Source organism: Rhododendron vialii, chromosome 6a (assembly GCF_030253575.1).
Source record: "Rhododendron vialii isolate Sample 1 chromosome 6a, ASM3025357v1".
Lineage (NCBI taxonomy): Eukaryota > Viridiplantae > Streptophyta > Magnoliopsida > Ericales > Ericaceae > Rhododendron > Rhododendron vialii.
The window spans coordinates 41,960,942-41,986,152 of record NC_080562.1 but is presented as its reverse complement, the minus strand read 5'-3'; the positions used below and the strand labels follow the sequence as shown (position 1 = coordinate 41,986,152).

The window sequence follows — 25,211 nt, the reverse complement described above, 5'->3', positions numbered from 1 at the left end:
AATGAAAACTTAATCGGTCCCAATTTGTTACTAGTTTTTTTTAGGAGTTTATATCACTTTTCAATTACTTATATTTTGAAGTAATTTACTCCGTATAATATTTTATGCGATTTTGAAAACTTTATTTGATTGAACTAATTGAGATATAATTATCAAACAAGATTCATATTAACCCGAGGGAGTAAGAATAAAGACAAAAGGGAGCTCGAATCGATCTTTGGCTGAATTGGCTCCACCTCTTCTGAAAAAAAAAATTTAGTATTAGGCTCCACCTTATTAGGAAAAGGGAAGTCAATGAGGCTATTTGCGTCATTTGATTTGAACTTTCAAATCCCGACGGAGTTCAAAAAATGAATCTTGCAACGGTCATCTTCCAGCGAAAACGCTCTTCCTCCCTCTTCCCCCACATTTGAACTCTCTCTCTCTCTCTCTCTCTCTCTCTCTCTCTCTGTGACGCACAAGCACTCTCTTGTCTCCATTGTAGACACTTCTCTCTCTCTCTCTCTCTCTCTCTCTCTCTCTCTCTCTCTCTCTCTCTGTGACGCACAAGCACTCTCTTGTCTCCATTGTAGACACTTCTCTCTCTCTCTCTCTCTCTCTCTCTCTCTCTCTCTCTCTCAACAGTACAATTGACCCCAAATATGTCAGAGAATCGATTCTTGGGAACCATCTCAACCTCGTCCATCCGAAACCTCCTCCCCAAATCTCTCTCCACTAATCGCAAGATGAACTCATCTCGCTCGAAATTGAACCCTATGGACTGCGGCGAAAACATCCCCCCAATCGATCCAAACGTACAGTTCGAAAACGGTCCAGTCTCCCCTTCAATCGCCAAAATACCCCTATCAAAACCACAAATTTCACAACTAGAAACCACCAGATCTGTTGCTCATACAGAAGTTATATTACCTCCGTCAGATCCACCTGTCAAGGTAAGGTTTTTGCTGGAAATTAGTACTACCTTTTTTGAAACCCTAGTTGCTTGAAATTATTTCGAATTTAATGTATTGTATTGGTTTTTGGTTGATTAGGTTGTAGTAAGGATTAGACCAGCTAACGGTCACGAAAGAGAAGGGGATCGGTTGGTTACGAAGGTCTCTGACAATTCTGTAACCGTTGGAGATAGAAAGTTTGCCTTTGATTCAGTTCTCGACTCGAAATCAAATCAGGTTTCAACTTGGCTCTGTGTTTATTTGCTTGCAATGTTATGTTTTGAACTTTAGTTGCAATTTTCCTAGTTGAGCAATGCTACAAACACAGACATAAGTGTACATATTAAGTGTACATATACGGACACATCTACATGTGTAGGGTCCACACACATATGTGGTGACAAGTTTGGATTTGTGCACTTTCTTCTATGTCTGTAGCTTTTTTATTTCCTATAATATTTTCACCGATCAATTGAAGTTTATTATTAAGAAAAAAAAACAAGAAGAAAGTGAAAAACAAAAACAAATAACAAAAGAATACAAGGTGTATGTTTCTTGATAGGTAATTTATTGGGATCCTTGTACATTTGCAATCCTGATTCCTTATCACGAGGGATTTCAAATCTCCTATTAGGAATTTCAAAATCCAACATAAAAAGCTGAAAACTCAATGTTAAACTCCAGTAGTACCACAATTTAAATTTTAGCTACTATCTTTGGTTTATTTCGAATATGCTAAAAGGAGCCCGGTGAGCTTTTGTCAAGGACTTATGGTTGAAAAAGTATATTGAAATATGTGAAAATGTATAAAAGTGTATAGAAAAGTATAAAATGTGTGTTGGAGTTTGTGTTTTTTTGTCATTTTGTTGAGTTTATTGTTCACCCAGTGGGCTCACAATAACAAGACCCTATTGTCAAATCCCTTCATTTTAGTTGCACATATATCCAAACTGGGTTTAACTTTCTTTATTTGCTTAAAAGTACTTCAACATAGAAGAAAGTTATGATCTGATTGTTTCATTTCTACCAGGAGGATGTGTTTCAGCTAGTTGGAGTTCCATTAGTTAAAAATGCTTTAGCGGGTTACAATACATCCATCTTGGCATATGGACAGGTATTCCTAGTCAAGGCTATAGCCATTGATTCAAGTGATTGTATGCTTGCTGTGTGGTACTAACTTTGATGAGTTATATTTAGACTGGAAGTGGCAAAACTTACACGATGTGGGGTCCGCAAAGTGCGATGGTTGAGGCTCAGGCAACCAACAGTGACCAAGGCATTGTTCCACGCATCTTCCAAATGCTGTTCTCTGAGATTCAGCGAGTAGGTTCTCCATACTTGTTTGGTAAAACAAAATGGTATGAGGAATATTTGACTCTGATTATCAGCTTTTAAATTTCATGTAGGAACAAGATAACTCAGAAGGTAAACAGATCAATTACCAGTGCCGCTGTTCATTTCTCGAGGTTTGTGGTTTCTTGAAACTGCCTTTTCAATACTAGAACTTTGCTTTACTTGTAAGTCTATTATGCCTATCATTTTTGTTGTCTCAGACATGCAATCAAGATTTATGTTGTGAGGTGCATCATATCTTATTATCTCTTTTCCCGCAGATATACAATGACCAAATTGGGGACTTACTTGATCCCACCCAAAGAAATCTAGAGGTGGGTACTTCTTACGTTCTCTCCCGCTCTTGTATTGGATTACTCTGATGCGTGCTTAATGGTGGCCTGAAAGTTGTTGCAGATAAAGGATGATGCTAAACATGGATTTTATGTGGAGAATTTGACGGAGGAGTACGTTACTAGTTATGAGGATATAACCCAAGTTTTAATTAAGGTAAGCAGTAATAAAGCATTCAAATTACATTCTTCTTGTTTATTGTATATAGTGGCACATGTTTCTGTTTGTTGTATTCTTCATGGATTTTCTTTCTTTGCTTGCAGGGGCTTTCAAGCAGGAAGTTAGGAGCAACAAGCATAAATGCAAAAAGTTCAAGATCCCATATTGTGTTTTCATGCGTCATTGATTCATGGTGCAAGGTAGAGCATGACATTGGAGTTTATTAGTTCTGGGAATCAGTTTTGTAAATCATCTATCTTCAACATGTTGATAGTGGTTGCCTATGTATTTTTTCTCGGACCATTAATTTACTATGGCTCTAAAGTTTGTCTCTGTCAGTATTTTATTTCATTTCCTTATTTTTGAAAAATGCTTGCTGCAGGGAACATCAGCAAAATGTTTTGGTAGTTCAAAGACAAGCAGAATCAGTCTTGTAGATCTTGCGGGGCTGGAGAGAAATAAACTTGACGATGATAGGCAGTGTGCAAGGGAGGAGAAAAATGTGAAAAAGTCTCTATCACATTTGGGGTAATGTGCAATGACATCTCTTAAGAAATTACTATACTTATCCCACTGGGTGGTTCTTCTTGATACTTAATGCTTGAAACTTGAAACTAGATGGATGGGTCATTCAGTCATCCTCTTCCATTCTTCACTTTCTTTTAAATCAAGAACCAAGTCGACGACATCATCCTGATAGAAGTTATGGTTCTATTTGATGGGTGCAGGCACTTGGTGAATATCCTAGCTGAAGGTACTCAGTCAGGAAAACCTCAGGAGGTTTCTTACAGAAGCTCGAGTTTAACACATTTGTTGAAGGAATCACTTGGCGGAAATGTCAAACTTGCAGTTATATGTGCCATCTCTCCAGATAGCAAGTAATTAAACCCTATCCAGTATGCTGCCTCGAGTTTTAACACATGAACTTCTCTAATACAGGGTTACATTTAGTGTTCATGCTAGTAGATAGTGTTGCTGGCGGTTTCAGAACCGCTCCTTGGGCCGTTTTAGGGGTTGCTTTCATTTGGAAGCTGTCCCGTCTGATATGACATGATGCGGAAATCGTCAATTATCAGCCTATCGAGATTAGCCTGAATCTGCTGCATTCTTTCTTTCTGTTTCATATCGGTCGGATTTTATATTGAAATCAATGTCATATTTGTTCATTTCTTGAATGTAGGAGTAGCTGTGAGACATTAAGCACACTCAGATTTGGGCAGCGAGTAAAATCCGTACATAATGAGCCAGTTATAAATGAGATATCAGAGGATGATGTCAATGACCTGAGTGACCAAATTCGTCAACTGAAGGTACTTAAACTTTTTGTGTCTGGATAAGGAATTTCAAATTTGATGACTAAACTGCTATAAGATGTTGACTAGTGCATTTGTGTCTGGATAAGGAATTTCAAATTTGATGACTAAACTGCTATAAGATGTTGACTAGTGCATCTCGGTGATTGCAGGAAGAACTTATAAGAGCCAAGTCAAATGTATCTAATTCAGTTGGAATCAACATCCGGAATTCTAAAGGTCGAAGTGTACGTGAAAGCGTGAATCAGTTGAGATTGAGCCTTAATCGCTCGTTGATTTTACCCCGCATAGATGATGACCTCAAGGAGGAAGTAAATGTCAATGAGGATGATGTGAGAGAACTACGTCTTCAGATAGACAATTTGCACAGCTCTGATGAAGACATTTTAAAAGACTCGTATGAAAACAGTAACAGCATTCAGTTTTCTTGTGTCGAAGAAGGTTCCGACACAGACCTGACAAGTGAACAATATGGAAGTTGTCCAGAGGAAATTGAGATTGATAGCATTGCATCTGTTGATAGCAATGCAAGGACCATTGATACTTCCTTCAAGAGTAATAGGAAAAGCATAGGACTCCAGGAACCAATGTTATCTGAGTCTCCGAAAATCAACAGCAATAGGAAAAGCGTAACTTTTGCATCGGTTCATCTGGAGAGTCAGAACATTGTTTCAGATAGTTCCAAGTTTGATTCAGATGCATTACGACAGTCACTCAGACCTAGCGATCACATACGATCCTCTTTGCGGTCAAGCAAGATATTTCCGGGACCCACAGAATCCCTGGCCGCTAGCCTTCATAGAGGCTTAGAGATTATTGACTATCACCAGCGGAATTCAGCATCTAGTACACCTGATGTTGCATTCTCTTTCGAGCACTTAGCTTTGCAGTCATCTCAAACGGTTGACAAAGCCAATGCTTCCTTTTTATGTGCGTCATGTGGGAACAAAAATGGATCAACTGTGCAAGTACGTCTAGATTCAAGTTACTTAGGGCTCAAAAGCTGTGCTTCTCTCTTTTTTGTTCACCTGTTTTATTTCTCCATTGTTAGGATGTTGGAAAAGATTTGACAGAAGCCATCAGGAGAGAAAAGGAGCTGAAAAACATTTGCATGGAACAAGCAGCCAAAATTGAGCAGCTAAATCTTCTGGTACAATATACAAACCTCTACAATGAGAGTAACGATTTCAACAAGGATTTCGCCTCATGAATAATAATCTTTAACTTTTGCAGGTAGAGCAATACAAACATCACAATCAACAGGATATTATCCCCAACGATAGTACTACACTTGATTGTGAAGACTTGGAGAACACGATAGTGCGAATTGACGAAGTCAAACATGAAAATTCTCATGTACCTGAGGGTGAAAGGAAGGTTAGTGTTTTTGTACTTATTTTTTGCAAGCATCTTCAAAAAAATTCTGTCGTTCTGATTCTGTTGTCGTGCTTGTTTCTGGTGGTTTTTTCAGCTTTTGAAATGGGATGATAGTGAGAATTCTGAGAGAGAGATCATAAATGAAAAATGTGAAATAAAAGAAGTCACAGACAGCAAGTACAAGAACACATCTTTTGATATTAGTGAGAAGGAAGCACTTCTCAATGAAATTCAAACCTTAAGGAGCCAGTTGCAGTCATTTACAGATGGGTCTCCTAAAATGTCTTCTGAGAGAGTGAGATCCTCTTCGTTGTTGTTGCAATCAATTCAACTGAGGAAGAGTGGTGCCTCTTCTTTGTTGTCACAATCCATCAGGAAAAGTGGTACATTCGCTCAAGGTTGCAACAGTGAGGAGGAACTTGAGAAAGAAAGACAAAGGTGGATGGAAATGGAAAGTGAATGGATTTCTTTGACTGACGAGTTGAGAATCGATCTTGAGTCCAACCGCCGACGTGCAGAAAAGGTGGAGATGGAGCTGAGGTTAGAAAAGAAGTGCACGGAGGAATTGGATGATGTAGTTCATAGATCTGTCCTCGGGCATGCTAGAATGGTCGAGCACTATTCAGAACTACAGGAGAAGTACAATGATTTGGTTGGAAAGCACCGGCTGATTATGCAAGGGATAGCGGAGGTGAAAAGGGCAGCTGCGAAAGCAGGTGCTAAGGGTCATGGCTCTCGTTTTTCCAAGTCCTTGGCAGCGGAGCTTTCAGTCCTTAGAGTGGAAAGGGCACGGGAATTGGAATTTCTGAAAAAGGAAAACAAAAGCCTCAAAGTTCAACTTAGGGACACTGCCGAAGCTGTTCACGCTGCTGGAGAGCTCCTTGTTAGGCTGAGAGAAGCTGAAGCAGCAGCTTCAGTGGCAGAGGTAAATCTTTTTGTCCAAATTTGGGCTTGTGTGTGGGTTGTGGAATTGTGAATGGGGCTTTCAGGAGGGAATGGAAAAGGCAAGGGAAAGCTAAATAGATACTGAAGTGAGGAAGTTGAATTTATTTCCTTGTCTTCCCTCCATGCATATCCCACCATAACTCTACGATCCAAATTTATATGTAAGCGTGTGTGGATCATAGTTCTTACTGGAAATCTCTCCATAAGTCTGATCTAAACACAACATTAATATGTATGATGTTTTTATCCTGAAGATGATTGACATGACAGAGACTGACTTTGCTATTTCTGTTATCTAACAGGAGAATTTCACAAGGGTTCAGGAAGACAATGACAAGCTAAGAAAGCAAGTGGAAAAACTGAAAAGGAAGCACAAGATGGAAATGATCACCATGAAACAGTACCTTGCAGAGAGCCGATTGCCAGAATCTGCGTTGCGGCCTTTATATAGGGAGGATTCTGACAATACCGCCACCTCGCTCCACGATGATGACCAGGCATGGAGAGCTGAATTCGGAGCAATATATCAAGATCACTACTGAGGTGATGGCAAATGTTCCGGATTTTAGTGGCTACCATTGTTTGAATAGTTGCGGCTTGCGTTAGACCCTACTTGGGTCGACCCAACCACACTCTTGGCCTTCTCTATTTACTCCTGTTTTTTTCTTCTTCATATGCTTTATTTGATGTGGATCATTTGATAGAAAGCTCTTCTTTTTTTCTTTTTGTGGTTTGTTGGAGAAGTGCTTTCTTTCTTCATCCATTTGTTGTGATAATAAAGACGTATTGCAGTGGTTATCTCTAATGAGTATTTCTTGAATCTTGGTTTTCATTCCTACCTCACAGCTCTTGAACTTCATGTGCAGTGTTGTGATTGTACTGCCCATTCAAGTTCCTCAGACTTCTTTTCATTACAAGGTTTCATGTTTCGAATCTCGAAACAGTTAGACTAATGAGTATTTCCATGCCTGGCTCGTCGTAGCGGAACGAGGAATTTTTCATGCTTCATTCCCATTGGCGTAACCAGAAATTCTGCCAAGTGACAATTTTTTTTATTACTATCTTGGACATAAACACCGCGTTTTCAGTTTAGAATTTGAAGTGCAAGTATATATTGAGAAAGAATGAAAGAAATGTTTTTGTCAAAGCTAAACCCTAAACCCTAATGATACAATAGGGTCTTAGTAACAATGAGTTATCTTTTTGAACGGAATATAAACTAATGATACAATAGGGTCTTAATAACACTAGTAAAGTAGTAATAAAAGAGTCCTGCAAATTTCAAATCAAAGGGATAGTTCTGATAAATGTTTCAGAACTCTTCCACAACTAAATCACGAGGTTTGCTATTCTAATCTAAGAACTATAATTCGTGGCACATGTCTCTTTTCGCAGGTTAAAAATTTTACTATCTATAATCGATCAATCCACACAATCTCAAAACCGAATTGATTGATTGAGTTTTTGACGTTTTCGAACCGGTTAAAACGAATGTTAAATTTCAAAAAAAAATAAAACAAAATTTTGTAGTAGCAAAAAGAGAGAGTACCAGACAACAGCACTTGGACAAAAGAAAGCAAACAACTCTTTAGTTTATTGAATGCTAATTTTTTTTACTAAAGTTGAACACAGATTATAAAAATGCGTTAATTAAATACTCTATTAATTAGTGGTCACTCAGCAGCTTATAATCCGTCCAACCTAACACGTGTTGAATGACGAGGGCGGAAGAAAAACGACGACGTGTTTGGTGTGCGGATAACAACAGTGACACGGGTTAGAAAGCATGAACAGGTGAAGAGAGAGGGAGAGAGTATACGGTTTAGGGCTACTATTAACGGAGGAGACAATGTCGACGATGACGGATTCTCCAGGCTCCGACCCTGAAAACGAACTCGAACAAAGTTCAAACCCTAACCCTAATCCACCGAGTCCCCCTGTCGTTTGCCTCCTCACTTGTGCCCGCGACTCCGCCGGTAGCGCTTTCATGGGCTCCATTTTCGGCTACGGTCATCTCTCTCTCTCTCTCTCTCTCTCTCTCTATATATATATATATATATATATATGTAGCATATATCTGTATGACCTTGATGTATGTGTTTCGTGTTTGGCTGTTTGCAATTCATTGACTATGCTTCTCGGGATTAGGCGAGGTGCGGGTAAGCTGGCCCGACACCTGAGTTATGAAAAAAAAAAAAACCCTTTGCTTTCGTGTTGATGTGCAGGTTAGAAGCTTGTTCTGATTGTTTTGATCTAGGTTTTGTCTCGTCTCTCGAAGATTTGTCTTTAATTTCACTTTTGTTATTTGGGCATATTTATAATGTAAGTGGTGAATTTATACTTGGGGCGATATGTGTGCCCCTGGGTTGTAAAATTGAGTTTCCGTTGCATTCGACCACAATGTGTTGGAACTCGGACAAAAATGAGTTTTTCGCGTCATTTAGTGCCCCTTTATTTGACCGAATATGACATCGGTTCGGACCTTAGTCACATAATCCTTTAGTGGGGTCCTCGCTCTCATGAATTTGATTAGTTTGAAATGTTTTTCGAAAGACGCTTTCATGCTTGCGCACGCTTTATGTGACTTAAGTTTGGACTATATATCAAGGTGAGCGTATATCCGTTGTTTGGTTTAAATAATTACGATCCCAATCAAACATAGGGCATGTGTAGCTATTAATCTGGTGGGATTGTGTATTTGGTAGGATTATACATTCCTTCATCATTAATCCTGTCAAAAAAATGGGCCCTTAGTGAACACTTCTCCACTTCTGCAGGCTGTGGGCTTCTAAATCCATGACGGCATGCCCTTCGCCTATTGTGGATCTTAATTAACATCTCATACATAATGAAGTGCAATGCAACGAACTTATGTTGAGCATTAGAGATCCAGTAAGGATAAAAAGCTGATTTTAGATAATAAAAAATTCTTGAGTTTTTGTCATTGTGCACACTGTTGATGTTAATTTATAACAAGAGCCCTTGGTTTTGTAAGTTGAAATCTATCTATCGTTAGTGATGCACTAGGAAACTGTTGTGTTTGACTGTTAAACTACAACATGAACAATAGTTTATGGAAGGACAATGGGGTAAGTAATTGCGGCCATGGAGTGTAAACTTCTGCGTTATACGGACAATCGAAGCTGCCATTTGTTGCAGAGCAAAAGTTAAACTAATACAGCTTGATGGTTTATGGTTAATTTTGTTTGATGAATTATCAGTTAATCTTATTCAGCTCGTAAGTTATTGAAGAATCTGAATGTATTGGATATAGGCTAACAAAAGGATGAATAAACATACTTTGCGCTCTTCAATGAATTAATAACAGTTTGTTTATGTAACAGATAATGTGAGGAATATACCCTTCGCTTCTAATGCTACTTTGGGGTAGGGAAGTTCACTAATTGAATTTGCACTTCTGACCAGTAGAATGTAGCAGTTATCATAACCTCATCGTTCACTAAATATTGTGATTTTGCTTGCAACTTACAACATTAGAGATGTACTCTTTACATGGAGGTTCCAATTAGCCACATTGAAACTATTAAGCGTGTAGTTGAAGGTCTGGGACATGGTTTTGGTATCAGTGTATAATCATATAATGGACCCACTGATTGGGAATCATGCTTAAGGCTTCCTTGGCTCTTATTGACCCACTGATTGGGAATCATGCTTAAGGCTTCCTTGGCCCTAAACCCTAGGTGGATTTAGAAGATGCGCTGATGTGTTTCTTCTCTTGGCATGTGTCTCAGGTTCAGGATTGCTTAGCAAGAAAGGGTTTAAAGGGTCCTTTGCCGAGGCAGGATCTTCTGCCAAGGTATGACATATCCTATGAACTACAAGTAATGTGATTCAGCAAACAAAACTCATGGAGGGAATCTCATACTCTCTTAATACGCAAGGACAATGTAGACAAGTTTGTACAGGCCTGCTGCTTTTGAATTTGATTTCCCTTCTTTTTTTACCAGAAATTTGCAGTTTTCTCCGGGGTTTACAGCTTGGTTATCTGCCTTTTGAAGCATGTGCGCGGCAAGGATGATGGTATGACTGTATGACACCTTGACCATTGTACTGACACCGGACACCCATCTTCCTTTTTTAATGTATTGTTGATGTTTTCTCCCTACAGTCATTAATTCAGGCGTCGCTGGATGTTGCACTGGTCTTGCTTTGAGTTTCCCAGGTACCCAATACCTTAACTAACAAAACTTCTTTTTTACTTTCAGTTAATTTGGTTGGGTTTTCAGTCACCAAGTTTCCTAGCTCTTTTTTCCCCTTTGCAATTCTTTTGCTCAGGAATTAACTATTCCTGCAGCCATTAATGTTTCTCTAATAATTACGACTTGCTGGTCAATTTTATTACCATGCATATGACTCACTCAAAACAGAAAAACAAATAATGAGGTTAGGTATACTGAAGCTGTTGAACTTGTTCCACTGAAGTGAGAATGAAAAGAAGAACATAAAAGAAATAAGGATAATGAAATTGCACTTTGCATATATAGATGCCTCTGTGCATGCGTCTATGCAACTTCTTCTTAGTCCATGCATGGAAGTCTGTGTTATTAAGCATATCATTTGTGCTATTGATTTTGTAGGTACACCGCAGGCCCTCTTACAGAACTGCATCACCTTTGGCGCGTTTTCAGTTGTCATTGAAGGGTTTAACAAAACGCGGCCAGCACTGTCACTTCCATTGTCTGAAAGAAGCAAGAGCAGGCACTTCAGTACACTACCCCCATTAGCAATCCCTCTCCCACATGAGCTTAAAGAGTCTTTTTCTCTTTTCTGTCAATCAATTAGAAAACGCGACTAGGGAAGTTATACTTCTGCTCACTAAGGCCGGAATTCATTTTGTTATGCTTCCGGTTGTCTAGAGAACTGGTGATATGGCCATAATTTGTATGTCTAAATTTTGTAGGATGTGTTGCAATCTACACTTTCGACTGGCTTCCTTTTTTGACATCTCACTTTAAGCATCTTGATACAATGGGTTTGTATTTTGCGTTGTATTTTACCAAATACTTGCGGTTGTATAATCTCCATTTTCATAAGAGTCAATCACCGAAGTTGTTTCATGGAATTCTACATAAAATTCATGGGAAACCGGTTCCAACCAAATCGATCCTTATGGCGTGGTCTGCATCCATGGATTAATAGTCCAGACATGGATTCAAAAGTTTGAAAAACGTGATCAGAATTTTCATACAGAAGGTTACCTACTATAAGAAAGGATATTTTTGACAAAAAGATTTGTACAACTGTGATAATTGGACAAAAATTCCAAATTTTCTTCCTTTTTATCTTATTGTGTTTGTGACGTTGACATTTTGGAACCGTGGATTAAGTGTGAACCGAACCAAGACTTACGGGTTGTTTCGGGTCAATCGATAGGACTTTTGGTTCGAACACGAATTTCAATTTTCTTGAAACCGTGAATAATGAAACGATTCACTCCTTGGATTTCTACGAAATTGAACCGATGTGGACCACATGCACCCCTAATCGGAAAGCTAAACGGGTTAGAATTGTCACATGGTCTAAAGCTATGTTTGGATACTGTAATCTTGGACAGAAATAGAAATTTCCTTACCAAGAATCACATGGTATTTCCTCACACATGAATAATGAAGGATATTACATCACATTTTCATTTCTTCTTGAGATTTCTTCCACTCAAATTGAGCTTCAGAATTTTCTATGTTCCAGAGCTTGTAAGTGTCCAATTGTTATGAAATGGACCTATGAATATTACTACTTCTTTTGTCGTCTATCCCAAATTGTTTGCTCTCTTTTAGAGGTTGATGATTCATTTGTCAAGTAAAAAATGGAGCAGTTTCAAAATTGTTTTGACTTTTTTTCACCAATTTAAAGATCTAAATTAGTTGTTCAATTGGCGTAAAAAAAAAATCTAAAAAATTACACACAAAAGTACGTTTTTTTCTTAACCACAAAGTGGTACAACATTCAAAAAAAACAAGGTAATATGGTCTTTTATCCAGGGAGAGGGTTCGTCCACACCCCTCCACTTTTGTGATGCGCGGGTGAAAACGACTTTTTAAGTATCTTTTTATTATAATCTATAAGTAAACTCCAATACAAAGATTTTAGAATAATATTTTTAATCAGTAGACTTTTTATTCAATTTTTACAAGAAATTCCCATCCTATACCATGCTGTGCACATCCGAATCGTCCGTCTCGAAAATCAATGGTCCTGATTGCCCAGTGTTGTGCGTAATTTCAACCGTCCATCCGTTTTGGCGATCCAGACCATTGATTGCCGAGACGGAGGTCCAGATGTGCACAACACGGTGTGCACAACACCATCCCAATATATATGATCCTTATTTTAAATCCTATCCTACTTATGGTAGCCAAACTAGAAAACCGGTTTTTTTTTTCCTTCCATTTCCTTGTTATTTTCCTAACCGACCCAACAGCAAAACTCTTGTTCCAGTTTTTTTCTCAACAAATCCAAAATCTAAACATGGCTAAAAGCCTTATAGAAAGATTTGCTTTACATAAGCAAAATAGAAGACAATATGATTTCATCCTCTCACATATTAAGCAAGAGAATCTGAGAATATTAAGGAAGCCTAAGATAATCCCAAGGCCATAATCCTATAATTTATGCAATTTTATTTTCCTGGATTTTTTACAGATTTTTTTTTACTTTAAAGTTTCCTAATGAGTCATTACCCCAATTAGTTCATCATTTATTCAATAAATACCCGATCCCCTCAGCAGATTTTTTTCCCTCCCAACACAAACTAACTATCCATAACCCTTTCAACTAACAATAATCCTTCATACTGCATTCGTCTCCATCAAAGAGTTTTCATCGATGGCTGGCCCTCTCCATGCAGAAGAAAACTACGCTTTCATGGTTATTTTTCTTTGCTTTTCCCCCCCTTCCATTACTGTTGTGAATGGTGCTTGTAATATTAATCTTGTTTTTCCCCTGTAAATTAATCTGCAGACTTGTATTCTGAGAGTGGACGTCAAGGCGGCAGGATGGCAAAAAGTTGTCTCTCTAGCGTTGAGTAATATTCGCGGTAAGTGCCACTTATTCGATTTATTGTGTGCATGCTAATTTTTGCATATTTTTCGTTATATCGACAAGTTTTTTTTTTTTGGTGGTAGGGGTACGTAATTTCAAAATGGTCGAAGATGGAAAAATAGAGGTATCGGGTACTGTCGATCCGAACCAGCTCCTGAAAATGCTAGCATCAAAAGCAGGGAAGAAGTTAAACATATGCCTGTGGCAGTTTGGAGAGTGCCATAGCAATTTATATTTGCCTGAGCCCAAACCAGAAAAGCCTCAACAGAAAGAAGGTACAAATTTCAATGGCTACTATGGATATGATGGTGGTTATTATGGTTGCAACCCGTACTATGTTAATAATGATTGGCATTTGTATGGCAACGGGGGATACGGGGACTATCCTTGGCCGAAATATCCTGTTCACGCCTTGGAGGCGCCACCGGATGCAGCTGATGGAAAAGGAACTGTTCCCGGTGGTGATGAAGTTCCGGTGGATCAAAAGTCGCAGGCGGCAGAAAATCCAACCATAAGTGGTGGAGTGGCTCATAAACAATGCTGCAGTGTGATGTGAGATGGATGCAGAAGCATGCCTCTTGCGTTGCAGAATGAATGATCAGCAACCTTTGTTCAAGTTTCCTGATATTAGTCAGAGATTTCCCTTCCCTGTCCAGTTTTTTTACGACAGATCGAGGGTTTGAAATCCGAACTCATGTTGAATATAAAGCGTAGGAGCGGTTTGTGATTATAACCTATGAAATCAACCCAGAATTGGGTTTTGTCTAATGGACTAATTTCGGGTTTATGAATATAGTTTCTATCTTATTATTTACCATACAATCCTATCGCCTTTCCTGCATGTTTTTGTACTTGTACAAGATTGATAGATATGCAAGCATGTATATGCAGTTCTTCCTCGTTGTTGGGCCTGTTTATTTCTATTGGAATTTCAAGATTCCCATTGAAACAGTTAACGGTTCTGGTAAAGAAAAATGAAACTGTCTAGACCACTATTTGGTGATACCCTACGCTTTTACTTAATGATTTCATAAATTTCAGTTCGAAATAAACTTGCTGAACATTCCAAGCTAATAAAAGGGGGAGTTCGTCAAATTCAAACCGAACAAGTTACATTAACATGTCGTATTGATCGCCGCGCAGTTGGAGGAAGAACAACCATCCCCAACATTTTCTGCTCTAAAGAGTCAAAAGTATATATCAAGAAACTGTTATCACCAACATGACAACATATCAAGAAACTGTTCAATGTGAACTTTGTGATCTATCACCATGCGTAGATTTTTCAGAAGAAAGATCATAGAATTCTTCCAAGTAGGCCAAAGCCTGGGAGTTATCGTCACATACTTTCCATAGCAATGAAACCTCTCCCTTGGCAACAGTTCCCCATTCCTCGCAAACATCAAGAAACTCCAGTAGCTTCGAATAGAAAGAGTCATAGTTCATTAATAGGAAGGGAACTGGAAACGCTGATCCAATTCTTTCCAGTTGAATTAGGGCTAGAATCTCAAACACCTCATCCAGAGTGCCAACGCCACCGGGAAGAGCTATTACAGCAGTCTTGTCTGAGCTATCAAGTCTAACTGCAGCATCCACTAACCCGTGCTTCCTTGCAGTAAAAAACCTGCATTTCATTCGAGTTTTAATTGACTCAACAGGGAAGCTAAAGTGTGTGTTTGGGTCAATTATTCGTGGAATCGTAGTTGATCTGTAGTCAGTACAAAAGTCTTCCCTTCCCAGGATTCCTTTAATTTCTGAAAAATTCCCCGAAAAAAGAGATTCCATCATCCATATCCCTATTAATGCTACTTTATGATTGCTGATGCACAAGATCTTCACATTGTTGCTTCGGAAATGGCATTCCATCTTCTTATCTCTCTATCTCTCACTAGTATTCACATACACAGAGAGAGAACCAAAATATCACAATATAAACCAAAACAATGAAGGGAAAAGAAGCGTGGAAGAAAATACAAGAAGACAATGAGATGCAAAAGCTAACTTTATTTAGTCATTTGATTCCCATACTCTTTATTTCACTTGGTAAATCCATCCACAAGTTCATGATCCAAACAAAATATAGAAGTGCCGCAGTGAGGTTCCAGAGTTGAGTTTACCTGCACGTAAGATAGGTTTCTGAAGGAAGGTATGGATGGAAATTCGTAGCTGTCCATTCGTTAGCTTCTTTACCTATCTTAAATCCACCAACTGGCTTTCCTGCCTGCAAAGCACCTTTAGTAGCAGCATCCATGAGACCTGGACCAGCCCCTGACCATGAAGTACAATTCAAAAGATTTGCTATCTGCAAACAATAAGAAGTAGGCTCATATGATCTTTTAGCAGAACAAATTTGAATTCCACGGCGTATTTTGTGCCATACACTTTCAGTTCCACACCTATGTGCATTTACAGCAAAAAACATATATACAGATGTGGGACTTGAAATTAATTCAGGAGTTGTCATGTAGTGATGACTTGCCTCTTTTCCCAATTCTAGGGTTTGCAAGTAATGTGGATGACTTGGTCCCATCCTTGAAGAACCCAAATACACGACTCCCCTTCCCAGCCTGTGAATGAGCTCATAGCACCGTTCTATCTCTTTTTTGACCTTAAGTTCAAGTAGATCATTTTAGTGAAGAGTTTTTTTGCAGACTTCTTTGAATAGTAGAGCACATTGCATAAAAACAAAGGCAACAGTTGGCTAATAAAGTGGATAAAGTAGCACCAGGATGGCACATGCATCGGCAAAATCAAGCAATCATTTCTTAGGACTCTATTGATGATAATACGGGACTGCTTTTATGCTAAAAGAACACTGTTGAAAGAAAACGATTTTACGGCTATGCCTGAGATCAGAATTCCTCATCAGGCATCAGCAATCAGGATGTGGAATATGAACTCTTCTAAGCTTGTGAAATACTCTTGTTCGTGTGTGCGATGTTTCTCTTACGTATCCAGTTGGACAAGACCAAGTGCCGTTTGACTAGAAGCCTTCACTGCAGAACTATGTACAAAATTATCACTCTACACCTGTCTGGTGAAGCTTAAAAGAGCTGCTTACTACTTTTTAGTTTGGGATTCTGTGCGCATTTCATTCAGCTTCCTCTGACGATTGCTACCTGTGTGGTAAAAATACTTCCCATGATCTGATTGTTTTGAAGCAACTAAGCAAGGGATGGGATGCTTCTGGCTCCGGCTTTAAGCTTTAAGTAAGCTGGATTTAACTAATCCTGCTACTCGACTCTGACTCATATCATACCCTCAACCTATGTTTCAATGGTACAAATAGAGAGACGAAATCCGAAATTCATTCCATAGAATCCAAGACAGAAGAGTATTCACGATTACATTTTTTAAATAGAATCTCATCCCTACACCTCCATGGAAATTCCACATTCTGAATGCATCCAAAAGTAGAAAAAGTACTACTCAAATTTGATTCCATAACATCCCGTACATGAAATGATAGTTCCAGCTTTGTTTGTCTAATGCACTTGGAGATCCCCTACATCTAACATGTTAGACATATAGCTATAAACCCATCAACTTAAAACAACCATTAAAAGATACTAAAATCTTGGAAAGAATCAAAGGATGGGTATTACCGCATTTGGGCTTGTTCTCTCCTCAAACCGGAAAACTTCAGGTTTACAAGCTGAAATCCTACTTGGACGAGGCTTAAACTTTGAGAGCTTGAAATTCCCCTTATGTCCCTCTTTATGATCAAAAGATGGAAAATTTACAGACTTTTCACAGCAATTTCTGAAGAAAATTCGAGGACCAAATGTAGCAGCAACTGGAAACCCCATTACCAGATCCTCTAGCTAGCTGAACCAGAGGGGACTGATCTTTTCCAAGAATTTGGTCTCTGATCTAAGATGGGTATTTGTTCTGAGCTGTAATTATGAGCTCAGAGTCATACCCAAGTGTTAATCAGATTCCATGGAATAGGGTTCCAAATTTCCAATTGCTTATCTCAGTGCTTCCATTTGCCAGAAATGAAATTCCCAAATGAGCAGAAGGGCATGGAAAGAAATTTAACGAAACTTCCGGGGTAAACGTTTAACATGATGTTTATGGGCCTTATTGGTCCAGGCCCAGTTTTCGTAGGTTCGAGGAATTTTGGGCTTTTAGCCCAAGTCTTGTGTGGGACTCAAGAAATCCAAATCCTATGAAAACGGAATATTCGTTTCGAAAATCCATTTATTTAATAGTACCATGATTCTTGTTTAGAGGATTAAACTATGGTAATAGAACACAAGATGGAAAGAAATAAACTCGTATTGATTAACGAAATCAAAATTACGTGTGACCTTTATTGCATGAATAATTTCCTAATCTAACACCATATAAATCAGATTTGGCGACTTATAGTTTAATAGTATCCGACCTCTACACAAGTTTAACTTAATTCTTTCGATGGTGAAATATTTTGCAGATTTTTGCACCAATTTGCATTTTTTTTTCTCGGCAAAAGTTAAATGCATGGGAGCACACGATGTACCACTTAGCTACCACTCTATTGCCTATTGGGCACTGATTTGCATCATCCAATACCTTTAATACCGCACACGAGTGTTATGTCAAGAATAACAACTTTATTGAAAGCAAAGGAAACCTGTCAATTCTAAGGTGGAATAGCTTCCAAAATAATCTAAAAAGAAGCCTTCACACTTTATTCGCAATGTCGACAAAGTTAGGAGGTGGGGGTGGCTCTGGTTGGCCCAAACCAAGTTCCACACCACTTTCCAGCCATAGATGGATAAAGGCTAGTAAACGAGTTGAATAATAAATTGTTGAAGCTTAGTTCAAAATTAATCTTGACGAGAATTACAAACAAGTATGTTTAAGTTTGATTAGGAGAGCCAATATCGAATAGTTTGAATTTTTAAAAAATCATAAGTCGAATGAGCTAAATAGTTATAGTTTATTCGAGCTTGATTCGAAAGTTTAATGAGTTTCAAAAAAATATTCAAGCATAGTTTGTGTATATGATTAACTTATTGATGTAGGATAAGATATTAAGGATTTTCATTTATGGAGACGTTAATTTTAGTAACAACTTTTAGTTAGGAATAAGATTATTAGATCTTTATTAGTGCTACCTGTTTTGGACATCTTAATTTATTTTTGGTAAGATTTGATTTCCACTTCCTTTTACATCTGGACGGTTAGAATTATGCACATAACCTACACAACGGTTATACAAGTAACATTTTTGTTTCAAGTAATGTTTTGGTTGGCCTCACCTTTTAAGTAATTTCCTTGTTATTACGACTCTTGCTAGAATAAAATAGGGGTGTAAACCTACGGTCATATTCAATCTTTATTTAATTATAAAAAAACTCAGAGTTTTTCTCTCTTCTTTTTCTTGTGGATTTCAAGGCTTGCTCGTGGATATGAGCATTTTATCTCGTCTGCTAGAATGCTATGTAGCCCGTGTAAGTTTCGCCGGGTCACTGATCTCGAGCGAATTTTTGAATTTTTAATATCCGATGAAAAAAACGAGTTTTAGAAGAGCAAATACCGGCATACGAGCTTGAACCTAGCTTTTTTGAGGGAGGACAAGAGGATAATTTCACCTACCAAACTCACCTAGACAATTGCTGACTAGGGAGAGGTAGAGTGAACCCTTTAAACACAAACACACAAACCCAAACTCTCGATATGGGAGCCAGCCCATCTGACGCAGGCCCAAGAGCCTCGCCGCTTGAACCTAAGCTCAAACTTCGAGCAGAGTACTTAAAAACTTGATTTGTCATAGATTTGTGACCAGATTTTGTCCGACTCCGTCAAATCTGCTGACGGAGATAATAGCTCCATTTCATCTCATATTTTCTTCAACTCAGTAGCTTATATATTGTCCCTATCAGTTCAATCTTCAATGTCAGGAAATCCTGGCTGCAACCTTGTTACTAGAGTTTTCTTTTATCTGGGCCAAATCATATAGCATGAGCAAGCATGGATTTTTCCACTTCGGACCGTGTACTCTTCTTCTCCATCTTGCCACAATAATCGATGAGATTTCTGCTTGCTAGGGCGTTTTGCTCCATTACGTCGCACCCAAGCCACTCATTCACAGCGATTCTTGATGGATTCCAACGTGTTTGACAAGATGAGTTATCACCCAGCAGCTTATACGTACGGATGGGAATATTGATGTGCAAATAGTGATGGGCAAGTCAACTGCCCGTAAAAAACACCCCTCAATGAAAAAGAAAACCGGCTATTGAACAACTAAGCTTATGGTACAACACTACATTCCTGTAACCGAAAAGAATTGGAACTCCTGGGCTCTCTCCCTCACAAAATACAATCGAGAAAAGATTGAAATTGACAATTGGAATGCGAAGAAACACACTCTCAACCATCTCAAAAACTATCAACCTCTCCTGTTGTGATCATCTTTCCTTGACACCTCAGTAGAACAGCTCATTCGGTAGGCCCGTCAATTATTTGTAACCAATTTCTCTATACCATAACAAATCAATATCAGCAGCACCTCCAAAATCGTTCACAAGTCAAAGTCCTTTTAAGAGAACCTATGTTTCCCATCTTCATTTCTCTCGTGTAAAATGGAAGCAGCACAAAAAAACCTAAAACCTGTGTTGAAGCGAGAAAACTTACCACGAATCCACAGGCTCAGTGGCAGATTCTAAGTGTGCAGAGGACGTCCTGTCATATCCGTTACACTTACTTTCAAGCAACTACGAGTAGAACTCCTTCAGTCTTGCAATATACAATATCAGCAATCAAGACCTTTTAAAATGCTGCTGAGCTTTTTGATAACCTCTGCAGGTTTGGCATACGATCCAGCCAAATAAATAGAATGATACTCCAACCCTTTCCACTTGGCAATTAAAGCAAAATGTGGACGCCTATATTCACTACTAATGATCTCTAGAATTACTGTTTTTGGAGTTGCAGAAACTATGTGAGTGAGACCTGCCCCATGAGCACCAATGATCACTGAAGCATCTTGAATTGCTCGTACTTGCTCTTTCATCGGCATATGTGCAAACAATCCGTTGATTAGGTTTATTTTGCATTCTGAATGATCTGACACCCAGCTCTTCAAAGCATCAAACACTTCTTGTTCGTTGCTAAGCCTTGATTGGACTTTTCCACCGTGTCGTGGATGAGCCAAATAATCCTCGCGTCGAACGAAGAGTACATTGTGACCTGAAACTGGCTTTGAGGTACGATGTTTGTCTACTGGAAATCCAAAAGCTGCCCTAATCATCTCTCCAAACTCGTGTAATCGTGCAGTTTTCCGATCATCAGGTTTTTGCCACAAATCATGCGCTGAAGCTCCGTGACAGTCTATGTCTTCAGTTAGCCCCTTAAATAGAGCTGTTTCATATCCCAAAGGTGCGAGAATAGCATGGCGAAAACAGACCGGACCAGTAAAGTTTTTGGCATATCTTAGGTTTGAAAACAATGCCCTCCATGTTTCTTCCAAAGGTGCCTGCTAAAATTTTGGCAAAGAAAGAGAGATGAGGATGCAGATTCATTGAAGCAGACAGTGACAATATTTAAGTCCTAATAGTATCAAGCAGCATTTGGCACATTATTTAACTTCATTCAATCATGTAAACAAAAATAGTTATCTCATCACGGGCTACATTGATGTGAAAAATGTGTCAATGTCTGAAATCGATAAGAATTCCGACAGGAATAAGGAACCAAAGAAAAGGAATAAGATAATACAGAAAAAGACTGCAAGCACTCAAGGGAGAGCATAGCGACCAAACGAGAAAAATCTTGAGTCACAGTTGAGGAAGGCAACGGGAAGCCCTCCATGTGTGTATGCTATTTCTATGGTTTTCATCTCATTTCTCGAATATCTGACTGTAAAGACTGCAGTGCCTTTTAAGGTCTTGGAATCCAGGTCATGTTTATTGTTTATTGTTTCCTTTTTATGCCTTATCCACTGAGATTGGTTTTTTGATTGACTTATTAAACCAAACATACGGCCTTAAATGGAGAAAAACAGAAAAATTTATCCATGTAGCCAACCTTAAAGGTTTGTTCAGTTGAGTGCCACAGATATAAGTCACGTTTGAATAGCCGGATTTTCAGGATACTCGGACCACACTGATGGCTCATCAGTTTCATATATCTGAGTTATTATATTATTCAATTCCCTAACTCTATGATTATTGCCATTACTTGCTGAAGAAAGCAGTACTAGATGACCAATAATCTGCAGTTTGAAATCATATCAAAGAACTAATACAGGTGATATCATTTTGGGCACACGTACCACACAATGACCATCAACAAAAACCAAATTAGGTCGATAAGGCAAGCCAGTAACCCTAGAGGCCACATATGCACTGAACCAGTCTGTAACTGTGTGGAAAACATTTGCATACTCAAAGCGTGTGACAAGAAGTGTCGGCTCCTCAACCCACTGCAGCAACATACTTCTATGTCAGAGATACGATGAGATAACAAAAGAGATGCTACTGATAAAAATAGGATGCATATCACGAGAATGACAAATCAATGTTTCTATGACAGTATAAACAAGCAAAACTTTCATAAATATTTAAGTGGCAGCATGTGTTCTATGAAAAGGAAAGACCATAATAATTCAATGATTCGAAATATCCTTTTTCAACCATGCTTACCAACTTTTAATGGTGGCATAGGTGGAGTATTTTCCCTAATTACAGCTCCCAAGAAAGGATCATATAAACACTATACAACGTATTTGACCCTACAAATTTTCCCATCCTCCATTACATTTCTCTCATTATAGATTTAGATTTTCCAGATGTCGTGATGAGACCCTACTAATTCCTACTTCTATCAATTGCTATAACGAAAAATCTGAAAGGTTTCGTGCATGTGCATCATGCTCCAAATCAAAGTAGTTGATGCCTCCTTTTCGCAGTCACAGTGCACAGTGTAACACCCGATAAGCACCAAACCACATGGCACACAAACTGCATTCAATACCTCTCCTTTGGCATCAACCGTGCCATAGGCCTTGCTAAGCTTGGGGTCACACTCTACTTGTTCATTAGCACTGTCAAAAGTCTTCTCATGCTCATCCATAAAGCAAGGACGAGATTTGAAATGCATTAACATCAAAAGCAATTGCATTTCAACCATTACTAACCGAGAACAACACTAAAAGCTCCAAATTTCAGGTACTAAACAATGTCAAGGTGGCAGATACAAACTAGACAACTGAACTGATGTAAATCCAACACGAAACCTAATTCATTAGCAATTGAAGGCAGTGACACTCTGGAGGTGAACTTGAAAGAGCTTTGGAATCTCCTTTTTGCCCTCCTTCAAAGAACTTACCGTACAGAATAACAAGATTCATCTTTCAGCATTAATGTCATTTATTCCAACTGATTAGTTTAGTAGCTTAGCTCCATCACCATACAATGTGACGCAAATCAAATGTCTTTAATAAGCAGCTCATCAATATGCATGAATTCTAGTGCACTTCAGGTGGCAGATTACAGGACACAATTCAATTAATGCCAAGTGCCAACTCATCATGACATCAACAATACCTGGAGTTCAAAAATTCACTTAAGCAAAACAAAGACAAATCCTAACTAGCACTTTCCACTCATTATTGTAGAAGAAAACAACGAAGCATGCTTTAAAAATAGAAACTTTACTTAATCAAACACATTAAGTGACAACTAATTCAGTGGCTTCATAATTAGATTGCCCAAATCACACTACTAACTTCCCAAATTAGGATACAAGCCTTCCTACTATAGCAAATTCAAATATCTTCATTTAACTCAATAAAACCTATCTTAAAACCAATCAAATTTGCACTATTTAGGACCTTCAAATTTTCACCATTTAACGCAATTGGGAAACCTAGGTCGTACGAAACCTGAACGAAAGCGCCAAGTCGCCACCTGCGCGTACAAGTTCCTAACTCCTAGTATTGATAAAAAGACTAAGCTAACCTCAGAGCATTGGAAGTCTTTAGCGCCAACTAACTGAATCGAATCAACCAAAGAACGCATCGTGTGCTTTGAAATCCCGCCGCGTTGTAAATACCGATTAAGAAACTCCGAATCCACGAGCTTCCGATCACCACCGCCACCACTCAATCCATTACTATCACTATCATCATCCACAACCTCGATTTCGAAAGCCCCGAAATCAAACTCCGGCAACTCCTCATCCTCTCCCCTCCCCATCACCTCCTCCAACCTCTCTCCTCCCCTCGACATCCTAATCCTCTCCGGATGCATCCGGATCCTCCCTCCCTCACACACCGAGCTCCGCAGCGTCTCGCTGTAATAGCACCTGTCACAAAAATCACAACAATAAGCAACCCCAAAAAGAAAATCACAACGGATTTTTTCTTTTTTCTTTTTATAATTTAGATATCCGAGCTAGCTTATAGGCATCTCGACTAACTATACCCCATAATTAAAGCCGGAGCTTTGCTCTATATGAACCGGCCCCCAAAGGAAATTAAAGCCGAAGCTTTGCTCTATATGAACCGGCCCCCAAAGCAAATTAATCAGGTTGAGGCACGAAAAATCTCGCTCATTTTGAAGAGATTTATGAGTAATAGCATTAAAATGAGAGAAGAGGACCTGAACCAGCCGGCGGGGTTGAGGGAGGGGGGTTTGAGGAGGTGGAGGGGTTGAGAGAAGCCGTTGCCGAAGTAGGCCTCGCAGGATCTGAAGGGAGGGTTAGGGTTAAGGGACCAGGGGAGGTAGGAGGGGAGTATGGGCCAGGGCTTGGTGAGGGGGTTTTGTTGGTGGTGGTGGCGGTGGGTTTGGGTTTGGGTTAGGGTTTGGGTTTGTGTTTGGGTTTGGATTTGGGTTTGGGAGGTGTGGCGGTGGTTGGTTGGTGGAGGAGGTGTGTGGGCGTCGGGGTGGTAGGTGAAGTAGAGGTAGAGGCAGAAGGAGTTGAAGGCGAAGAGAGAGAGTAGGATCTTCACGTTCCTCTTCGTCATATTTCAGGTTCTCTCTCTCTCTCTCTCTCTCCCTCACACACACACACACACACTTCAAGGATTCTAAGAGAGAGCTCTCTTGGTTCAGGTATTGTCGGCAGAATATGACGACGACTCCGACTGAAACAGTTGGTCATTCTGCGTTTTTCTGTTCGATCGCTACTAATAAAAGTACTGTAGTCAATATTTTTGCTTGATCCGGATGAGTAGAACTGCCTGATTAAAAGGACACGTAGATTGTTGCAGGCCGGTTCGGCTAATTAAAATTATAAAAAAATGACATGTCTCGTAAAATAGAAAATAAATAATTATAAAATTAAAAATTTTGATGCAACGGGACCTAAATTTGCTATCCTAACTAGAATTTTTTCTTTTTTTAAAAAAAATTTGAGTTGATTTAATTTAATTATTCATTTATCTAGATGAAAGAAATAAAAAATCTACAAGGTTCTTGTAACAGCTTATGAGTTTTATTAATAATAATAATGGATCCAAATTAAAGTTATATGGCCTAAAGTAACCTAATTAATTATGAGTTTTATTTTATGAATAGATGTAGATCTAGGATAGATTCCATTGCTCCCAAAGTACAACAACACCACTTATTGCATTCCCAATTTGTTGATTTAACTATTACTATATTTTTTTTAAAGTGTAAGAGATTCATTAATAACAATAAAGTTACAATTTAGTATTTACTGTGAGCACCTATTGCAGTAAGAAATTAAAAAAAAAAACCTCGGCAAAAACCCATAACAAAATGAACACCAACGAGCT

General features: G+C 38.8%; 5 protein-coding genes across 10 annotated transcripts; 3 read left to right on the top strand and 2 right to left on the bottom strand.

The window, feature by feature from the left end:
* Positions 1-622: 622 nt before the first annotated feature.
* On the top strand, positions 623-7,248 carry LOC131329630 (kinesin-like protein KIN-12F). The gene is made up of 16 exons (XM_058362874.1): positions 623-932; positions 1,032-1,169; positions 1,963-2,046; positions 2,130-2,255; positions 2,339-2,398; positions 2,546-2,599; positions 2,682-2,774; positions 2,882-2,977; positions 3,160-3,305; positions 3,506-3,655; positions 3,958-4,087; positions 4,243-5,058; positions 5,142-5,240; positions 5,324-5,467; positions 5,562-6,392; positions 6,715-7,248. The coding sequence occupies exons 1-16, from the start codon at positions 642-644 to the stop codon at positions 6,952-6,954; spliced, it is 3,498 nt and encodes a 1,165-aa protein (XP_058218857.1). The 5' UTR covers positions 623-641; the 3' UTR covers positions 6,955-7,248.
* An 886-nt stretch (positions 7,249-8,134) lies between these two features.
* On the top strand, positions 8,135-11,402 carry LOC131329629 (chloroplastic import inner membrane translocase subunit TIM22-2-like). Its single transcript, XM_058362873.1, has 5 exons — positions 8,135-8,421; positions 10,165-10,229; positions 10,381-10,453; positions 10,542-10,595; positions 11,011-11,402. Exons 1-5 carry the CDS (start codon positions 8,262-8,264, stop codon positions 11,226-11,228), a joined length of 570 nt encoding a protein of 189 aa, XP_058218856.1. The 5' UTR covers positions 8,135-8,261; the 3' UTR covers positions 11,229-11,402.
* A 1,502-nt stretch (positions 11,403-12,904) lies between these two features.
* Positions 12,905-14,574, top strand: LOC131329628 (uncharacterized). The gene is made up of 3 exons (XM_058362872.1): positions 12,905-13,300; positions 13,394-13,469; positions 13,558-14,574. Exons 1-3 carry the CDS (start codon positions 13,259-13,261, stop codon positions 14,028-14,030), a joined length of 591 nt encoding a protein of 196 aa, XP_058218855.1. The 5' UTR covers positions 12,905-13,258; the 3' UTR covers positions 14,031-14,574.
* A 109-nt stretch (positions 14,575-14,683) lies between these two features.
* Positions 14,684-17,494, bottom strand: LOC131329627 (probable cytokinin riboside 5'-monophosphate phosphoribohydrolase LOGL10). 2 transcript variants are annotated; one of them, XM_058362869.1, is made up of 4 exons: positions 17,080-17,494; positions 15,950-16,082; positions 15,592-15,772; positions 14,684-15,098 (listed from the first exon to the last, which is right to left on the bottom strand). In XM_058362869.1, the coding sequence occupies exons 1-4, from the start codon at positions 17,281-17,283 to the stop codon at positions 14,720-14,722; spliced, it is 897 nt and encodes a 298-aa protein (XP_058218852.1). In that variant the 5' UTR covers positions 17,284-17,494; the 3' UTR covers positions 14,684-14,719. The 2 variants fall into 2 exon arrangements, with proteins under 2 accessions (XP_058218852.1, XP_058218853.1); XM_058362870.1 differs by lacking the exon at positions 15,950-16,082 and having other exon boundaries at positions 15,592-15,776; positions 17,080-17,489.
* A 2,126-nt stretch (positions 17,495-19,620) lies between these two features.
* Positions 19,621-24,434, bottom strand: LOC131329625 (beta-1,2-xylosyltransferase). Of its 5 annotated transcripts, XM_058362866.1 has the most exons (6): positions 24,308-24,434; positions 24,070-24,271; positions 23,428-23,773; positions 22,442-22,522; positions 21,741-21,890; positions 19,621-20,945 (listed from the first exon to the last, which is right to left on the bottom strand). In XM_058362866.1, the coding sequence occupies exons 1-6, from the start codon at positions 24,432-24,434 to the stop codon at positions 20,220-20,222; spliced, it is 1,632 nt and encodes a 543-aa protein (XP_058218849.1). In that variant the 3' UTR covers positions 19,621-20,219. The 5 variants fall into 5 exon arrangements, with proteins under 5 accessions (XP_058218849.1, XP_058218846.1, XP_058218847.1 ...); XM_058362863.1 differs by having other exon boundaries at positions 24,070-24,434; XM_058362864.1 differs by having other exon boundaries at positions 19,621-20,942; positions 24,070-24,434.
* Between the last annotated feature and the right edge of the window lie 777 nt (positions 24,435-25,211).

Excerpts from the sequence above, each read along its gene's own strand:
- LOC131329625 (XM_058362863.1), bottom strand. The coding sequence starts at position 24,434 with ATGACGAAGAGGAACGTGAAGATCCTACTCTCTCTCTTCGCCTTCAAC. Across the intron at positions 22,523-23,427 it reads AAGACTTCCAATGCTCTGAG|ACTTTTGACAGTGCTAATGA; the intron begins GTTAGCTTAGTC and ends GAGCATGAGAAG. Across the intron at positions 20,946-21,740 it reads TTGTTGATGGTCATTGTGTG|CAGGCACCTTTGGAAGAAAC; the intron begins GTACGTGTGCCC and ends CCAAAATTTTAG.
- LOC131329630 (XM_058362874.1), top strand. The coding sequence starts at position 642 with ATGTCAGAGAATCGATTCTTGGGAACCATCTCAACCTCGTCCATCCGA. Across the intron at positions 933-1,031 it reads CGTCAGATCCACCTGTCAAG|GTTGTAGTAAGGATTAGACC; the intron begins GTAAGGTTTTTG and ends TTGGTTGATTAG. Across the intron at positions 2,047-2,129 it reads CCATCTTGGCATATGGACAG|ACTGGAAGTGGCAAAACTTA; the intron begins GTATTCCTAGTC and ends AGTTATATTTAG.
- LOC131329628 (XM_058362872.1), top strand. The coding sequence starts at position 13,259 with ATGGCTGGCCCTCTCCATGCAGAAGAAAACTACGCTTTCATG. Across the intron at positions 13,301-13,393 it reads AAGAAAACTACGCTTTCATG|ACTTGTATTCTGAGAGTGGA; the intron begins GTTATTTTTCTT and ends ATTAATCTGCAG. Across the intron at positions 13,470-13,557 it reads AGCGTTGAGTAATATTCGCG|GGGTACGTAATTTCAAAATG; the intron begins GTAAGTGCCACT and ends TTTTGGTGGTAG.
- LOC131329629 (XM_058362873.1), top strand. The coding sequence starts at position 8,262 with ATGTCGACGATGACGGATTCTCCAGGCTCCGACCCTGAAAACGAACTC. Across the intron at positions 10,230-10,380 it reads AGGCAGGATCTTCTGCCAAG|AAATTTGCAGTTTTCTCCGG; the intron begins GTATGACATATC and ends TTTTTTTACCAG. Across the intron at positions 10,454-10,541 it reads TGTGCGCGGCAAGGATGATG|TCATTAATTCAGGCGTCGCT; the intron begins GTATGACTGTAT and ends TTCTCCCTACAG.
- LOC131329627 (XM_058362869.1), bottom strand. The coding sequence starts at position 17,283 with ATGGGGTTTCCAGTTGCTGCTACATTTGGTCCTCGAATTTTCTTCAGA. Across the intron at positions 16,083-17,079 it reads AGAGAACAAGCCCAAATGCG|GTCAAAAAAGAGATAGAACG; the intron begins GTAATACCCATC and ends CTTGAACTTAAG. Across the intron at positions 15,773-15,949 it reads AGAATTGGGAAAAGAGGCAA|CAAATCTTTTGAATTGTACT; the intron begins GTCATCACTACA and ends GTTTGCAGATAG.